The following is a 19,250-nucleotide window of genomic DNA, read 5'->3' as shown; positions in this document are numbered from 1 at the left end:
GAGAGTGGATCAACAGCCTTTGGCTCCCTAAACGAGGCAGAAGATATGAATACACCTAAGAAAAGTGTAACCTCTGGTGACTGGGCCCCAAATCCAGAATTTCATTTATCCAGCACCTGCTTATAGGCAAGTTGTTTTGTCACATCCATCCAGAGATTAGTTTGTGGTAACAAGTTTAAAATGAATGTCCTTTCAGGCACCTTTTCATTTAAAGTAGTCTCTTCCGAGGTGCCAGGTCAGCTCTGATTTACACCTTTTTTATCAAATGAAGTACAGAGCTGACCAAGGTGTTGGTAGAGCTGCAGTTCAGCTCTTCATCCAGAGTGCAGGTGGGGGTGCAGCTGGCTTTGTGCATCCCTGTTAAATCTACTGTCTTAATACTCTTTGTGTGTCACCTAAAAGCCTAGGAAAATGGGCAGTGCCTGCTTTGTTCTATACAACTTTGAGATGTCCCTTAATTTAGGAGATACAGACTAGTTCTAGCTCCCATTTAATATAAAATGTAACTTTAGGGAACAGAAAATAAAAAATGATTTGGGCTGACGGTAGAATTTAGAGCTGTTTCTTTGCTGAGTGTGTTGATGTATATACAGTATATAAGCATGAACCTCAAGTGCTATCATGCATAGAGTGGCAAGATATTGCATGTTGGTTGCACACACAAGTGAGAATTTTGATGTAATCTGTACATGTTACAATTTTATTAATACTGCTACTACTACTTTGCAAGTCACACTAAAGAACACATCCAGACTTGATCATGCCAGAATTATTTAGAGCGCTAAGTACGCCTAATGTGAGCAACTTTCATGGGAGGAAACATTGACTTTTGTATTAGGCAACCCCAAGAACTAGCAATTATGAGTACTCTGAGTGAAACAATGCAAATCCATACAAAGGTTTGGACACCTCTTGTCCAAATTACATATTTTGTTGATTTTTAAAGTGAACAATTAGTGAATACATCTACAGTTACAAAACTGGTATTTTTATGAAAATGTTAACATACAGATTCAATTTATTTTTTACTTTAAAGAAGGAGTCAATATGGTATTTTCCAAAATTTGGACATCCTACTAAGTCAGCACTTGGTAACACCAACTTTGGCAAAAATGACAGCTTTCAAATATATTTTGTATGCTGCTATGAGTCTTTAAATTCTTTCATTGGAAGTTTTGCCCCATTCTTCCTTGCAGATCATTTCCAGCTATGAGATCTTTTTGGGCTGCCTTGAGTGCACAGCACACTTAAGATGTACATTCAGATTTTCAGTGATGTTCAAGTCTGGAGACAGTGTGGGCCATTACAAAACCTTCACCTTGTGTCCCTTGAGGTTCTTCAATGTAGATTTCAAAGAGTGCTTATTGTCATTGTAGTAGCCATCCTTTTTTAGCTTCAGTTTTCTCACTGTCTGATTATTTTCTTCAAGGATTTGTTGATATTTGTTCCCGTATTCACACAATGTTTCATGTGCCAGTAGCTGCTACACAACTCAAAAGTATAATAAATTCACCTCCATACTTAATAATCATCAAAGTGTTAATTTCTCCAAATGCTGCTCATTTTTGCCTCTAAATAACCCTTTCGTGGTAATGGACAAATTTTAACTTCATCTGACCATAGCACTTGATTCCAAAGTGCCTCTATCTTATGAAGATGGCGTTTTGCATACTTACAATATTGTTTTTTGTGATGAAATCGCAGGTAGCTTTTCCTTCTGATGGCTGTTTCATGAAGACCACGTCAGCACCACCACTCCTTTCTCAGCTAAACCAGCCTGTGGGTCCCTTGCCATCACAAGGGGATTTTGCTTTGTTTTCCTGCACAGTGTATGAACCTTTTTATCTCAGTTTTCTTAATCTTCCAGATCTTATCTTGACCACCAAGCGGTTCCCCTCAACTGCCATATCTTAATAATGTTTTGGAATGTGAAAATTCCAAAGCTGGAAGTTCTTTGATAGCTTTTTATAGCCTTCCCCTGCTTTACTAGAATCAATTAGTTTGTTTTTCAGTGGCTCTGGTTGTTGAGTGTTGTATAATGTTTTGAAGGGTCAAAGAATTTAATGAGCTCTGGAATTGTCATAAGCCAGAACAGACTAATGAGTGAACCAGTCTTGAGAAAAACTTTTGCTAATGCATTTTCAATTTGCAATTTCTGTACAGTATACATTTTTATTTATTGATTGATTGATTGATCTATTGGCTGTATTATTTGTCCCTTAGTCCGCATCCTTGTTTTTTATGTTTCTGCTGTTGCCTGCATCTACAATGTCCCCTTGGAATTAATAAAGTAATCTAATCTGAAATTTCATTGTTTTAGCTTGTTTACTTTCAAATTTGTACTTTTACTTCAAATTTCAGCAAAATATGTATTTCAAAAGAGTGTTTTCCATTTTTGCATGGAACTGCACAAATAGGAAACCAGAAATGGAAGATGTGGTTAGCAGTGCTGCCTCCCAACTAATGCTGAATCAGTACTAACATTTTGACTTCGGCACCGATACCAGATATTTCCTTCAGATGGAATCTGAAGGAAATAAGGACAACAAAAGACCCCTGACCCCTACACCCTGGCTCACAGCTGCTTTTATCCCCCAGCCTACACACACATACAGCACTTGCCTTCCTGTTGCACTGCTCTCCTCATATCATTAAAAGGGGCGATACACCCCTTGTAGTTTGCACAAACGAGTGTGAGACACAAATACACAACTACCTTCTCCACCGCACTCCATAAATCAATACTAGGAGCTGGGCCTGGGGATTGTGTGGAGATTGCTGGTAAGAGGAGCATGTGATTTAAGACAGATGAAACATGATTAATATATGAATGAAGCTGAAGGACGGTTCCCCCCAGACTTAGGACTGCTCAAGGTGTTTGAAATTAGCAATTTACTTTTTGTACCAAAATAAGCTTAATGCTGGTACCATACCATTTCAAATTTGGGTTTTTCAATAATTTTCCGGTACTGGTATACCGTGCAACTCTACCCACAACTTCAGTCAAATTCCCCTGCCAGTCATTAACCATGTGGAAACTCTTCATTCTCCCCATGTCGGTTTGGGTCTTCCTCCCACACCATCAAAGTTGTGAGTGATAAATTGGCTCTGAGGAAGTGTGTCTGTGTGTGAGTGGGCCCAGCGATGGAATGGCACCATGTCAAGAGCTGTTTTCCTGCTTTGCGTTCAGTGTGGGGCAGTCTCCAACCCATATGACTCTAAATTGGATTAAGTGATTTTGAGAATGCTTGGTTAAGTCATAGAAGCATTTATAGCTACCTAAAATTTCATCAGACTTAATAAAGAGCATTGTGCAAGGGCCAGATAATCAGAAGCAGTCTATTTTCAAACATGCTTCCTTACATTTCCTGATCCCACATTTCCAGCTTCATGAAAAAGGCAAGAGTCTACCCCTTATTGCCAGTCCATCCCAGGGTACACTCATGTGCATATCTATGATGGGCTGGTGGAGAATTACCAGAAAATTGTGCATGTTTGAGACAAGGGAAGCGAAACGATAGAACAAAAACTGGAGCTATGATGAGGCAGTACTATCTATCGTGCCACTTTCTTAGGATTTTGAATTGTTTCAGTAATTAATTCAAGATGCTGTCTAAGTTGTATAACATTTAAGTAGCTCCTCCAGTTCAGTGAGTGCACACCTGTGCTTAGAGCCATAGATAATACTAGTTAAGCCCATAAGTATTCTGATTTTATACTTATACATGGCAGAGGCGATAATTCCAAAAAAATTACCTAGAGGAGGGGATGGGGACTCAAAGTAGTGAGTGTGTTGTTTTAGAAAAGTGGTCTCTTCTGTCATAATTAACTGCTGTGGTGTGATTACTGACTTCTCACTGAATGTCAGTACCGGGTGCACTTACTTATAGAAACCCATTAAAGATCTCATGTAAAGGAGCAGATTTTTCTTCTTTTACTTCTTCTTGTTCATATGCAACATTTGAGTTTGGCTCAATAGTACCCTCTATCGACCACAATTGACATATAGTATTTGATTGACAGGGAGATTTCCGACATATTTGATTATATTAACAGTGTAGGTAGATGAGTAGGCCTACCAAAGCTTTACTTTCCAAGTTATGAAGGTTCGCTTAACCAACTGTGCAGGTTTTCTGTCTCTCATGATTCAAGTAACCTTTGTCCACAGCCCTGATCATGCTTATCCAAATTCAAAATCAGAAAATCCTTTAGCCACACTTAGCTGCAACAATTATAAAGTACAGGGTGAACCAAAAGAAGTACCACATTTTAAACGTTTATTCTACAAGACGTTACAAGATAAAATAAATTTCATTGCGACACAAGAAAGGGTATACAAAATAGATCTTATTCACTAAGTTTTAAAAATCATGTCTTCAAGGTGGTGGCCATCATTAGCAGTACACTCTTCGAGATGATTTCTGAACGCTCGCATTATTCGTTCTGCAATTTCAAGGGGAATAGCGGTGATTTCATAGCGAATAGTGTCCTTGAGGGCTTCAATTTTTGAGGTTGGTGTGTGTATACCGTCTATTTGAGATAACCCCACAAGAAGAAATCACATGGAGCGAGATGAGGCGAACGTGAAGGCCACCCGACTGCGACCCGCAGGGAGATCAGCTTCCCCAAAAAATCTCCTGCAAAACTTGCATGGATCTCTGCACCCTATGAGTCAAATTCTGCAATGCCGCACCAAACTGTAACACGCTCACTGTGCAGGGGTCTCTGATGTAGTTCACGAGGGTTGGTTTCAACCCAATAACGAAAGTTTTGCTTATTTACGCAACCATTCCAATAGAAATGTGCCTCGTCGCTGTACATGACAATGGCATCTCGATGAACGGTTTGCCGAAATGTTCACACATTGTCCCAGTCACTTTCAGAGAGTTCCTGCACTCCCATCATTTTGTATGAATGGAATTTAAAGGCCCTTATGCAAAATCTTCCTCAATGCGTGTTGGAAATGCCTAAGGCAGAAGCCTGCGTGTGTGCTGAACATCTAGGAGACTGCAAAACTGATGCCCTTACAGCTTGGATGTTTTCAGGCATTCGTACAGTCTGAGGACGGCCTGGAGATTTTCTGTTCAATGTTGTATCCCTCTGTCTAAGTTTAGCCACCTACTAAAGAATTGTTTTCCGATTTGGGATTTCACCGTTAGGAGGAATGCTGAAGTGCGTTCAGAAGGAGCATTGCGTAGTGATGATGGATTTATTGTATTTGAAGAATGCTTCAACAGAGAAGGCACGGTGCGCACCGGACCAAGGCATGTTGCCGACTGAAAACTACAAGGGATTGCCTATCAAAGAATTCCCACCCCAACCCATTGGGCTGCCACTACCTTGTGCAATGACCTTGAGAAATGTGGTACTGCATTTTGGCTCACCCTGTAGAATTCGAGTGAATTGTTACACAGACACTCATTTAATGCTTGAAACAGATTTATTATTTGAGCAGTACATCCTGAAATGTCATATACTGCAAAGAAGAAAAATGCACAAATGAGGCTTTCAGGCATTTAAAGAGGACATTTTGGCCAATAAGTCCAGTGACGACTGCAGGTGATTTCCTCAAGCTCTTTTCTCCTCAGTAAAGGAACTACTACCACAAAGTGACAACATTTCTGAAAAAAAAGAATTCATAAATTTACTGTATTTGAAGCTGAACACCATTTTGCTGATACAGATTTGAACATTCTCTCAGTAGTTCATGTGTATGTTTTACACTTAAAATCAAACATCTGGACAGAATTCAGTCTAACTAATTTTTCATTTTGAATGTCACATTCTTCCATCCATCTATCTATGCATCATCTTAACCTTATTCATGGTGGGGTCATCAGGCAGCTGGAGCCCATCCCAGTAATCTTCAGGCACAAGGTAAGAACAACATGTGACACTTCATTGCAGCATGAACACACACAAGGGTCAATTTAGCAAGGCTAATTCACCCAACTGGCATGTCAACCATGAGGAGAACATGCAAACTACACACAGCACTACCACTGCCACCCACAGCAATGAAGTTCAATCACTATTCAATACATTACTGTGGCCGGCATATTCGATAAGCTTTCAATTAACATGCTTAACCTGTTCATATAATATTATTTTTTATACAAAATATACAGTATATTCAGGCATATATGCCTAGGAAGCATCTTGTGGACTTAAAACAGGTAGGAACTGCAGGGACTGACAATGGGAAAAATCGTTTCCTCTTTACACCCCAGACCAGGGAAAGAAAATAGTGAGAACTAGTGACGTCATTTGCCTTTCCGCCAGAGAAGCCCTAATCCTTCCTCCCCAGTCGCTATGTGAGAGCAAGCTAAATTGGAAGTCGGCATTCATTCTCATACCTGCCTCTGAATGTAATGGATTGATGACCCAAAAGAAGTAACCTTTTATTTGAAAAAGCCATGATTTTGATGTTACAGTCATCGCATTTTGATTTATTTGGACTACCAATTAAACAGTCGCTTCCACTGACCTAAAATCTTTTATCTGTGTTATCTGATTGTGTTTTACTTTATATATATATAGTACTGTAGTGAGACAGGACAAACTTTAAAAGTCAATAAACAAACAGGTATTGCTTGCTAAGCAGAGGCAAAGTCCGCTCCAAAACATGGCCAGAGGTACAGTGAATTGAACGGAAGCTGTCGCGTGAGTGAGGAGGGCCCTGCCCGGCTCTCCACGCCTGACGTCAAGCTTCCCCCTTCCTTTGGCCTGCAGCCTCTCTCTCAGATTACCGTACATAAATCGCTCCTGTAAGTGAACTATGATACTTAATGTGATGAAAGAAGTCACAAAATTAACTGGAATGTTCAAGCAAATTATAGAAAAAAAAACAAATCTAAATCTGTTAAGTAGTTCTCCCGTGAAAATCAGGCAGACAGATAGAGAGACGTTGGATTTTATATACATAGAGATACTGTATTGCAGCTGCTGGTAAGTAAGGTAGGAACAAGAATGGGTCAGACATGTGCCAATAATTAGAATTAAAGGTTTCTTCTTGTTAAACTTCAATTCTTTCTATACTTAAGGATGAATTATTTCACTATGCTTTACTTCACATTCAGTATGTTTTAAATGTACGGCTCTGCACATGTAACTGAGCACGTTAAGGCACAGTTTGAAACCATGTGCCTTCCATGCCTTAAGGCAGGTCACTAACTGAGACTAATCTATGGTCAGATGGACAAGAAATATCGGTAGTTAGAATATACCAGTTCAATTAAGCTTCTGGGGGTTGCAAGAACCTCTCATAGACCTCCCATAGTCTATGCACTAATATATAGGCAAACATTTAATATAACTTAAATAACTAGCAAATGGCTCTTACATATATACATATATGGCAGAACAGAAGAAATTAAACTTCAGCGAATGTGAACTTGAGGTATTACTGATATGGGCCCAGTTGGCCTCCCCAACAGATGTACTATGTTACTAAAATAAGTCTCAAATAAGTAATTTTCCCCAGTTTTTAAGGCCACAATTATTGTAAAATGTGTTAATAATCAATTAATTAGGTGAACAGTGATCCAGTTTTAGCTCTGCTGCCTTGTAGTAAGGAGTCAGCGAGTCCAGCCCAGGGTCATCCCTGCTTTTAATTTGCTTGTGGGTCAGTGTGGGTTTGCTCCAGTTTCTGCCCACTGTCCAAAGAAATGCAGGTTAGGTGAACTTGTGATGTTAAATCATCCCCTGGTGTGTGAGTATGTTTACCCCACAATGAGCTGGCATCATGCAAAATTTGTTTGTGCCTGTGCCTGTGCCCATTGCCTTCTGGGATAGGCTCCAGCTGTCCCCACTGGAAAGTACCTGAGAATGTTACTCTGGACAAATGCATTTCTCTTTCTGCAATTTTCTCCACCATTAGGGATGAATGGTGCCTCTTAAGATAAAACTTAAACTTGGACTACTGCTGCTCAGTTATTTAAATCCTGATTTACTGCAGCCCCCTGATTCTGTTTTCTGTTAATCGATGCTCTTTTTCACTTCTCTGGTGGAGCTTCATCGTGAACATTTTACCCTCTTCTTTCCTGGTTATCAAAATACTTACCCCTTGTCTCAGGATGACATAGGGTCATTTGGACTGTTTCACCTTTTCGGTTCTTTATTCATATATCTTCTATTATTTTGTTGTTGATTTAAAAAAAAAAATTACAAAAAGAAGCTCCCTGACTCCAAACACAAGTTGAACAATTCTGGGTCTCCATTATCATAATCTATAATTTGTTTACTCCTGACGTCTCCCAAATTCGATAACCATTGATGAGATTTTTTAAAAGTACTCCTTGGACTTTGGGGTCAGCCAGTCATATACTGTATTTCTCTTCACCTTAAATCTCTAACCACAATTGTCTTTATTTAAGACTATAAAAATGCCCCCCAGCAGCACATGATACCCTTGAGCTGAATGAAGTCTTATAGAAGAAAACTGAGTGTACCTTTCTAGGAAAGGAATTTTTCTTGCATTGTGCTTGCCCAATCAGAACATCCAAAGCGTAACGCCTTCCTGCAATCACCTGTTAAATACAAAATAAATGTTTTGAAAAAGAAAAAAAAAGTTTGGTTAGGAAAAACTTGAAAGAATGTTTACCTGCATTGTTGCTTTTATTATTTGTATCTCGTTCACCAAATATTCATCAGTTGACTTTTTATTGTATTTGTCCACAGAAAATTCTGCCATTTCAATGACATCAGACCTGTTCACAGGAATATTCTGGGGACCTCCCACAATTATGGGCTGGGCAATCAGGATACCAGGGAGAAAAACACAGAAGGCAGGCCACAAGGAAACCATGCTTAAAGATAAAGGAATTCAATACAGGAAACATGTATTAGTTTACCATCTTAGACATTCTTTCAGTGATGACACCATCAAAGAAATTCACCCATCTGTTTGCTAAACCAACTTATTCCTACACACTGTCATGGAGAGACGGGGAACAACAGGTAAGAACAAGCCTTTGACCTGATGCCAGTCTATCAATGGGCACACTCACACAAGCATAATTATTATAGAGTCCACAGATAATCTAGTACTGGAAAAAGCTGAGAGAATTAATGAATGAACAATCTTCATTTTTTAGAACGTATTTCTTTAGCAAGAATCGTACCAAGGCACTTTTCAAGTTCTGATGCTGCATTTCATTTACCTCGGAAGTCAATTGTCGGAACTGAGCATTGCGTCACACCCAAGTTGACCACATTCCAGTAAATCATAAGTGAAAACTTTTCTTGTGCTTGCTCTTACAGACAACCACTGAACAACGTATTACACAGTATTGTGCATACCCAAACACCATAGGTACATGTCCACAGATAGAGGTTGGACAGCACTGTATGTCCAGCTGATTTAGTGAGACACAGACAGAAGTGTTACTAAACAGTATAATGCTGCTACAGCTTTCCCTTCTGTCGATGAGCGGTGCAGCCATCTTTGGATTTTGAGGTCAGAGTTGATGAGTCTCTCCTGACTTTCGTAGTAGAAAATCTGACTTTAGGGGGCATTCCAGCTATAATTTCCTACTAGGAACTTGGAAATTCTGACTTTCCAGTTCAAATGGAACACAGGATGAGTCCTAATACAACTCGTTTGCATAATGGAATGCCAGCTCAAACTATCAGTGACTCATCTTGTGTAGCCAATGGTTTGAAATTTGCCAATGTGATCTGTGAGGGGGGCGGCACGGTGGCGCAGTGGGTAGCGCTGCTGCCTCGCAGTTAGGAGACCTGGGGACCCGGGTTCGCTTCCCAGGTCCTCCCTGCGTGGAGTTTGCATGTTTTCCCCGTGTCTGCGTGGGTTTCCTCCGGGCGCTCCCGTTTCCTCCCACAGTCCAAAGACATGCAGGTTAGGTGGATTGGCGATTCTAAATTGGCCCTAGTGTGTGCTTGGTGTGTGGGTGTGTTTGTGTGTGTCCTGCGGTGGGTTGGCACCCTGCCCGGGATTGGTTCCTGCCTTGTGCCCTGTGTTGGCTGGGATTGGCTCCAGCAGACCCCCGTGACCCTGTGTTCGGATTCAGCGGGTTGGAAAATGGATGGATGGATCTGTGAGGGTTATTCCATACACATTATTTTATTTAAAATGGGTATTTGCTGAAGCCACACAAATCAGCTGATAGAGAGAACATGACAGGGAGATGAAAAGGCACAAGTGTCAGATGACTCAGGCAGGCTGTTTAAAAGTGCTGATGTGCCATGTTTGGAGATGATCAATATATGGCCAGGGCCACCATCAGCTAAGTAAGGAGCGTAGGTGTGCCCAGTGGTCTCACAGCCTGATTATGGTTTGCAGTAACTGTGTGCTATTTCCTATTACTTCTATGCTAGCAAAAAGTTCTACCCATGTTTTGGAACCTTGGACTTTAAAGAAGGCATAAAGCTTGGACAACTGCACTGAACCTCAGAGCTAACCTAAAGACGGATGGAAAATATTGCTCCTGTCCATGCATAGGACAAAATGCCTTCCCGCACTCACTCTCAAAGTTGGACAAACACTGACTACAGGAACCCCCCACTGCATCATGCTTTCACCAGCAGCTCTCTCTCGAATATTACATTATTGTGAGTGTTAAGTTGATATTAAATAGAAGCTAAGTATATTCTTCCTTTAGTGTTACTGATTCCTTCTTTCTTTTAGAATCCCCGAAAACGAAAATAGAAATATAATATTGGTTTAGTAAAGGCTGCCATCTCCAATGAACATATTCCCAAGGAGAGTGTGCCCCCTTCTGGATACACTTGTCAGTGTCATTACATAAATACCGGAGATCCACTGTACTAATAATCCCTTTTATAATTTCAAACACACCAAACATGTCGCCTCTTAACCTTTGTTTGCATAAACTGAAAGGGTTCGACTGCTTCGATCTCCGCTCATAATTTAGACTTCTTACTCCTCTCAGCAGCCTAGTCTCTCTACTCTGGACTTTCTGTTGTGCTTCTATGTCTTTTTACTTTCTTGTATACAAAGTATAGGAAAGTATTGTAATTCTCCAGATATTCGACCTTGAAATTTTGATGAATCTCGACGTTTTAGACCTCCCTGAGTGCGATTTACTTTCTTGTAGGGAAACTATTGTAATCGTCCAAAAATTTGATTTCGAGATTTTGATGAATCTCAATGTTTTAGACCACCCTGAGTTCGAAAATACCATTTTTGGAATTATGTCTGTGTGTGTCTGTGTGTGTGTGTATGTAAACACAATAAGTCGAGTATGCTTTCACTTAGGTCAACCAGATTTTGCATACAATTATTGGGTACAAAACGTAGATTTCTATCGACGTTTGAGCAATTTCCGCTAATCGGAAGAGGTACTTTTTTATTCATGCAGCTGCAGAGTCCGATTTATTCAACTTTACCTTCAACCTCAAATACTCATATACTCAAATATGGGGATGGATAAGTCTAGGGGAGACCACTCCCGATTTTTTATAATATGAAGACCAAAATGGTACATAGTACCCCATTTGAGGCCTCACGACTGCTCAGCAGCATAAAAAAACAAAGTACAACTACTTTATTACTTCACTTAAGTACATTTTTCAGCTATTTGTAATTTACCTGAGTAAATTTCATTTAGGGCTACTTTTACCCCACTACATTTTTAGGTCAAATAGCACACTTTTTACTTCACTGAATTTTTTTTTTTTGTTCTTTATTTCACCTTATACAATTTCTTGTATTAGGAATTTGGTAGTTTTCGCATACCCCTTGGGGTCAGAGCGCAGGGTCAGCCATTGTACAGCACCCCTGGAGCAATTACAGGTTAAGGGCCTTGCTCAAGGGCCCAGCAGAGCAGTGGCCTTTTTGGCAGTGACAGGGATTCGAACCGGCAACCTTCGGGATACCAGCGCAGCTCCTTAGCCTCAGAGCCACCACTCCGCCCAATTGTCTAGCAAGTCCTTGTTACTTGTTACACAGGCCAAACTATTATAAATTCATAAAAGAGGCCTATCAGGTCTGTTGTTATAGAAAAGTATATTCTTAAAGTTGATGATTTGCATACATTCAAAGTGTCTTAGTGCACGCTAGTATAGTAAGGGTTAAATCATAAAAAGCCTGCACCTGTATATTTTATTATTTTTCTCTTTGTGGCTGCAAACCACAAATATTCTTGCTGCTAAGCTTTAATAACTTCAGTCAAGGACACTGTGTACTTTGAGAGGGCATTGTTTTAAGAAAAGCAGTTACTTGCCGCGGCTAGGCCTCTGCCTCCCTCTCTGCTTGCCTGGACATTAACATGAGGTGACGACAAGCCAAGGAAAGAGTTTTTTATAAGAAACAGCGCCATTGTCTTAGAGATGCAGCTGCCCAGAACTCTAGCCTTGAGGGATGTGTGTGCAACAAGGAATTATTCATTTGAGTAGCTCAGTATCTTATGTGTGGGTCTGCCTGATCCCAACTTGCTGGTGGGAATCGATCAATAAACAAGTCTCAGACACCTGCACAGGGTAAGGAGTAATGTTGGAAAGTTTCAGTCAGATGATGGACATAGGATCAGGTGATGGGCACTAGGTAATGGTGAAGACCCTGCCAAGTGGGCATGATAAGCAGAACAAAGCACTGTTCTCATTAGGCAGGAAACATTGGTGGAACTAATTGGAGGTAGGTCCAAGGCTACAAGATGATTAGGAGTCAGACGAGGATGAGTAATGAGTGTTATGATAAGAATTGTAATAAAACTATCCGCCCATTGCTGCGTGCTCAATTCATCTGAACTAAGACTGTGTGTGCATCATGTAATAAAGCTTGATTCTGCTGCCTGTCCTGAGACTCTGAGTGCCTTCTTTGGGGCTGAGGGTGCCCATGCCTGACCTGCTTCAATATTGTCAGCTAAGGTTATATTTCAGCATTGCTCAGATACGGCCAGTAGAATCACTAAAAACTAAAAGCACAATAGCGCACCTTCCACTGCTCATTTGGTAAGTCTTCCCAGCTCACTGCTGAGACATTTAAACTGGATGTGCACTTTCTCCATGGTCGTGTTTGAAGAGATAACCTAAAGAAATCATTGCTTTCAGGAATTCACTGTTGAAGTAAGAGGTTTTTTTTCATTTTTTAAGCTATCGTATATATAAGCCCCTGAAGTCCAAAAAAGCAGTGTTTTTAATCTTGTTCTAACAAGATTTTATGGACACAGAATTAATCAGCTCATAAGCCAATCATCATCACAGACAAAACATTTCGACCAGTTCTTAAACATTCATGGTCTTCATATACATTATGACCATTTGCATAGTCTTCAAGCGTGCCAAATAAGCCATGTTGTGTCAAACCATTAGGCTATGTATGGGCTGGAGGGCATGACATTCACAGCTTTCTGAACAGCTTTCTGAACGCAGGCATATATATCTGTGTACCTATGCAAGTATTGATGACAAGGAACCCTGACAACAGGTAGCCTACATAAACCGAGGGAAACCCAAAAAAATTCTTCAGTGCAAATACACAGCCTGCTCAGGATCTCCACTTAAAGGCAATGTCACATTAGATGACTTTTCCAGCGATTTTCAGTCGTAGCTGTTACGTATGTTGAATGCACATGTCGTTTTGAGGCAGTCAGATTCTGATATAACTCTATAATATTATTCAATAATAACATTTAAACACCGTTCAGCTTTTCTACAACTTTACAAGTGTCTCTCAGCTCCTTTGTGTGTCGTGCTCTGGCCAGTTTACCATAAGGTGGACGCTTACTGGTCAACTCATATGTCAATCATTTTAAATAACTCAAGAGTAGCGTTCATTTACATAATCGTCGGTGCACTTGTAAACAAATTGTGGGAAAATGTGATTTTTTTCCATAGTTGGTTTTAATGACATTTCTGTTTTCGTTTCGAATATATGAAGCATCAACTTCCGAATTTCAAACCAATGTCGAATATCAAGCTAACTATATATCCGTCTTTCGAGTAGCTGATCGTGTAATGTGACACGCTCAACGACCAACTAGGATCAAATCCAACATGTTTGATTTTCTCGTTAATCGGAGGGCTGGGCTGTGTACGATAGACAGCTGACAACCAAATGAACCTATGAATGCTCAGCAGGTAGTACATTCATAAAATGTAGATAGATAGATAGATAGATAGATAGATAGATAGATAGATAGATAGATAGATAGATGTAGCGATGAAGAATAAGAAACACGTGTGTTTTAAACCTCACAAATTTTAGAGAAGTTTGCATTTATGTTGTCTAGTGTTTTATATACCATAACTGAATGGAAAAAAAAATTAACGGTCAGAGAATGTAGCTGTAGCTGTTAATCCTTCCTAAAGCGCCTCTCTGTTAGGTAAAACGCTTTTGGCTGTCAGAGAAAGGGGCGAGCACGGCTGTTCTGGGAGACTCGGTCAGTAAATGTGAAATGGGCATTGATTTTTAGTCGTGTAATTTGACTTGATACGGCGAGAATATCAGCGACTGCGATCGATTCATAATGTGGCATCGGCTTAACCCACGTGCACAGTTTATGTCTCTAGGAAAACTATACATTGTTGCGCAGCGCCACGGGAAAAACAACTACTGTGTACATTCATCAGTTCACCTTTCCGCATGGCTGCGAATCTGAAGAGAAATGCCAAAAATAGTAAGTTTAGCATAGCATTGTGCTACTGTTACACAATGTGCGTCTTCATTTCTCGCGCATCCCCGCGCTAATTCCCGTTCGTCGTGAGCGCGCACCTACCTGCTCGTTGGATTGGGCGGTTCTTCGGTACTTCGTGAAATCTGCAAAATCTCGGCCTTATAAAGACATTTGTACACACCTTTTTTACCTTAATGTTCGTGGCTGATTAGTTTTAGGTGATTTATTTTCTGTTTTTAATTTTTAACCGTTGCTGAATAGCTTAAGGTACCCCCCTGGCAGCGATTGTTGGCTCAAGTTTGTTGTATTTAAACAACGTTGGGAAGTGAAATCTGTCCTGCAGATCATCTGTGAGTAAAGCGTCAGATCGCCTCATCTCAAACAGGACGTGTCACACTAAAGCTTCAGGGCAGTTCTTGATTCTCTCCTTTCATCCCATTCGATCGAACTGATCGTTTTACCTGGCCTGGTTGTTGTTCCTACCTTGCACCCTTTGCCAGCTGGCACCACTCCAAGCTACCCCTCAAAATTTGCCCTGGATGAAAGGGTCACCCTATTTTCCCCTTTATACTCTTCTATTATGTAGACCTTAACAGAATGCCCCCAAATCCCATACTCAGTCTCATCACATTGTCAGGATTTACTGCTATTATAGTGCAGCATTTCTCCATTTCCTTTACATCTGTAACCCCAGGCGATTAGATTGGAGCACCAGAACAAGCAGGAGAGAAAGTTACACAATTATACATAACAAGCCCAAAACATAAGAAGAGTACAAATGTAAGTGTGTGATGTCCCTTTCTCCTTGAACCCCCAGTACAATTACACCTTGGACATCTTGTCATTCACGGCTGAGGATAAACCAGGGTGGTAGTGACAGACACATACACTGAAGATGCAGAAAAATATTAAAAACTAATCATTCCATTAAGTGCCACAAAAAAAACAGTCCTTTGTCAGGCAATTAGTTATCAATAAAAAAAACAGTTCAAATGCAACGACACAATCAAAAATAAAGTACAAAAGGCATAAATTTATTAAAGAGAAAAAAAAAACAAGACAATCTGAGTCTTTTCCCTCTTTCCATCCTGAAAACTGTTCAAGGGAAAGAGATTTCAAAATGCAAAAACTACACACAAAAATAAAATTAAGCCAACAGATGGCTGACCACAGAATCTGCCTCCACTCTATAGGGTTCTTCAGAGGTCTTAACTAAAGCTACTTCACTACCTTCTCTCCAACAGATCAATCTGAAGGTTATTAGATCTAACAGACAAAGACACAAACCGACAACCTCTAGGGACTGCAGTGCCGTTTTATATGTCTGCGGGATTTCTATAACCAATCCCAGGCCGCGCTTCTCCTGTTATTTCCAATGGGCTTACAGTAGCCACGCTTGTGACATTGCGTGCTTCAATTCAGAAGGAATTTGCTATATTATGGGGATTGGATTTGAATATGTGTGCATGCAAAAATGCAAACAAATATTCCGCTCATGTAAACTCTCCTGAACTCTGCACATTGCTAACATTCCTGCACCTTTTCTGGGTCCTCAATTCACTCACAGCTTTTTCTGTATTCTTTATCCACAGCAATGGAGTAACACCAGGATGTCAGCACCTCCAGCCTCGGCCACATGCATAGCTCGGTAGGCTTCCAGACCCCACACAACCTTCAGAGCACACTTACACCTGGGATGTGACCCATGTAGCTGCTCAGCAGTTTCTTACTGGTGCCTTACACACCAGTATCAACTCACATCAAAAGGGTAAGGGCTTTCAAAAGTATCTCTCTATTATATAAAAAAAATCTTGCGACAAGACGAGAATTTTTGGAAGATTTTTTCAAGTCCAGGTGAGACGAGACTTTTGACATGAGATTTTTTCAAGACACGCCCTCCTCACAACCATATTCAAACACGCACACGGTCCTCTCTCATCTCATTCGTCTGAATACTTTTGACAGACACATTTCCTGCTCTCTCAGCTCTTATAAATTTTTATGTTTTCCTCACTTTAAGTTCCCAATTAAAGAAGATGTATTATGTCCAAATCTTATTGATGAATTTCATCCCGAAGGGATATTAACAGAAGAAATGAGTACACGGGCAAACCTAGCACTGAGAAACGATGAAGTCAAATGAATTAACGCTGAAATTGTTGATCAGTTACACTGCAGATTGGTTAAATGCGTATCAATAGACTATGCTGAAACAGTTGGTGGTGATTGTGTGGAAGATGAAAACATCAACTTACAAATTCCTGAAGAACATCTACAACTGTTAACACCGTCCGGTCTTCCACCACCCAAATTACTGTTGAAAGAAGGATGTATCCAAGAAAGGTAATGTAGTAGGGCCTACATCTTCCCTGGATAACATTAGACACCAAAGGAGATCTTGGTATGTTATTCATATTAAAACGTTAACCATTTCCCGTTGGAATAGATTTTGCAAAGACAATTAACAAATCACAGAGACAAACATTCAAAATAGTCAGTTTATTTATTAGAGAGAAAGAAACGAAATTCTCACATGGGCACTAATACGTTGCGTTGTCATGATGTAAGTCCAAGAACAGAATCAAAATTCAATGCGATATCGATGAAAATGTAATTATTTTTTTTTTTTTACTGAGGGTGGCACGGTGGCTCAGTGGTAGCGCTGCTGCCTCGAAGTTAGGAGACCTGCGTTCATTTCCCGGGACCTCCCTGCGTGGAGTTTGCATGTTCTCCCCGTGTCTGAGTGGGATTCCTCCGGGTGCTCTGGTTTCCTCCCAGAGTCCAAAGACATGCAGGTTAGGTGCATTGGCGATCCTAAATTGTCCCTAGTGTGTGCTTGGTGTGTGGGTGTGTGTGTGTTTGCCCTGCAGTGGGCTGCCACCCTGCCCAGGATTTGGCTCGAGCAGACCCCCGTGACCCTGTGTTAGGATATAGTGGGTTGGATAATGGATGGATGTTATTACTGAAGTTTTACAGTAAAAATGTAAGTCTAAAAAATATTTGCGTGCTAATTTCAAAACCAAACAGAACGAAATCGTATAATGCAACAAAAAATTCGAACGCAACATGAAACATAATTTACTTTCAAATTATTATGTTTTACTATTTTTTTTAATATGGTTAATTACTTGCTGTAATGTAAAATAGTTAGTTCTAATATGCATATGTAACAATTCCCATGAAAATAACATTAAATTGTACATCCACATCCCCATACACGAGCGGCAGAAACACAAAGTGGCTAGCGTGTAGCGCCTGTCCGAGGGTTAGCGAGTGAAGCGAGCAGGGGGCAAAGCCCCCAGGTTTTTAAAAAGAAAAGTAAAGCTACAAAGTGATTTATTACCACACTAAAGCTAAGCCTCATGACACGCCATATCATAGAATGTTGGCATAACAGTATTAATACAACCTCAGTAATAATCAGTTCATCTTGCTTACACTACCAGGTGGCTTTCTGTCTTTGAATGGTCCAACGTGGTCCTCCATGGCCTTTGATCCAATATGCTCTCTGTGTAGGGCCAGGCAGCATGGCCGGTCTGGATATGGCCACCAGGAGAGATGGTTTCCTCAGGATGAAAAAGGGCAGAGAGAAAGCCTGCGGTATCCTTCAATAAGGGCGCGCACAAAAAGGCGAGCTTCAAAAGGGCGACCTCAATTGGGCGCGGCGAATAAAGGCGCACGTAAATAAAGGTGAGCTTCAAAAGGGCAACCTCAATTGGGCGCAGCGAATAAAGGCAAACACAACAAAATTATTACAGAAAATTTATTAGATAAAGGCAATGATTGAACGTATAAAAAGGCGAAAGCAAGAATATTAAAACATTCGCTCAATTGAGGTTGCCCTTTTGAAGCTCGCCTTTATTTATGCGCACCTTTATTGAATAGAACCAAAGCCTGCAGCATGCCAACCTTCTCTTACTGTGGTCTCTAGCCCTTGACTCATCAATGACATAGATCAGGCACACACACGCACAACCCCTTTCATGTCTTCACGTCAGCATTTTCTCCAGTTTCAAAGGATGCACAGATTTCAGACAAACAAGAAAGAAAGGATATACAGGTCATTAAGTCATAAACTGTCCCACTCTGGTCAGTTCTCCCCCTCTCTATCACAGATGATGCATTTATCAATTAAATTCTGTGGGGAGGGGGAATTACAATAGCTTAATTTTTCTTCAAAATGAGGTATTATTGGACATTAACTTCTCTGTCTGTTTAAACATTTTAAAATTTGATACTGTTAGATGTCAATAAAAAATATTAACTTGTATGCTAGATATTTTCCATTACACTATGTGCCTTGCTATTTCCATAAGACCTTGTGATATATTTTTACTCTTCAGTCCAATGTCAACTGATCCCTGTGTTGTTAATTTGCTGATGATGGTGCCGGACAGTGGCAGCATGTATGCTTGTTGATCAGCGAAAAGCTATTTTCTCAGTGAATAAGCTGTGTTCGCTGGTGATCTTTTTCCCTGAATATTTTTGTGGAAATTTGCTGTGCAGCTAGCTTAAGTGAATATTTTTTCCCCAGTGCTCATTGATATTTTGTCAGTCCAGTATGACACCACAGAGCTGCAGCAGCCATGAGCAGAACTTTCACGCATACATACTGTAAGATCGCTGCTGATCTGCTTCAATGTTAATTGATGTCAT

At 40.4% G+C, this 19,250-nt stretch overlaps 1 protein-coding gene across 1 annotated transcript; it reads right to left on the bottom strand.

Moving 5' to 3' along the window:
• Positions 1–5,421: 5,421 nt before the first annotated feature.
• LOC127525945 (cystatin-C-like) lies at positions 5,422–8,803 on the bottom strand. Its single transcript, XM_051919323.1, has 3 exons — positions 8,603–8,803; positions 8,451–8,528; positions 5,422–5,621 (listed from the first exon to the last, which is right to left on the bottom strand). The coding sequence occupies exons 1-3, from the start codon at positions 8,690–8,692 to the stop codon at positions 5,517–5,519; spliced, it is 273 nt and encodes a 90-aa protein (XP_051775283.1). The 5' UTR covers positions 8,693–8,803; the 3' UTR covers positions 5,422–5,516.
• Positions 8,804–19,250: the final 10,447 nt, after the last annotated feature.

The sequence above is a fragment of the Erpetoichthys calabaricus genome, chromosome 15, assembly GCF_900747795.2.
Source record: "Erpetoichthys calabaricus chromosome 15, fErpCal1.3, whole genome shotgun sequence".
NCBI lineage: Eukaryota > Metazoa > Chordata > Cladistia > Polypteriformes > Polypteridae > Erpetoichthys > Erpetoichthys calabaricus.
The sequence above is the reverse complement of the archived record's forward strand: the minus strand, read 5'-3'. Positions and strand labels throughout refer to the sequence as shown.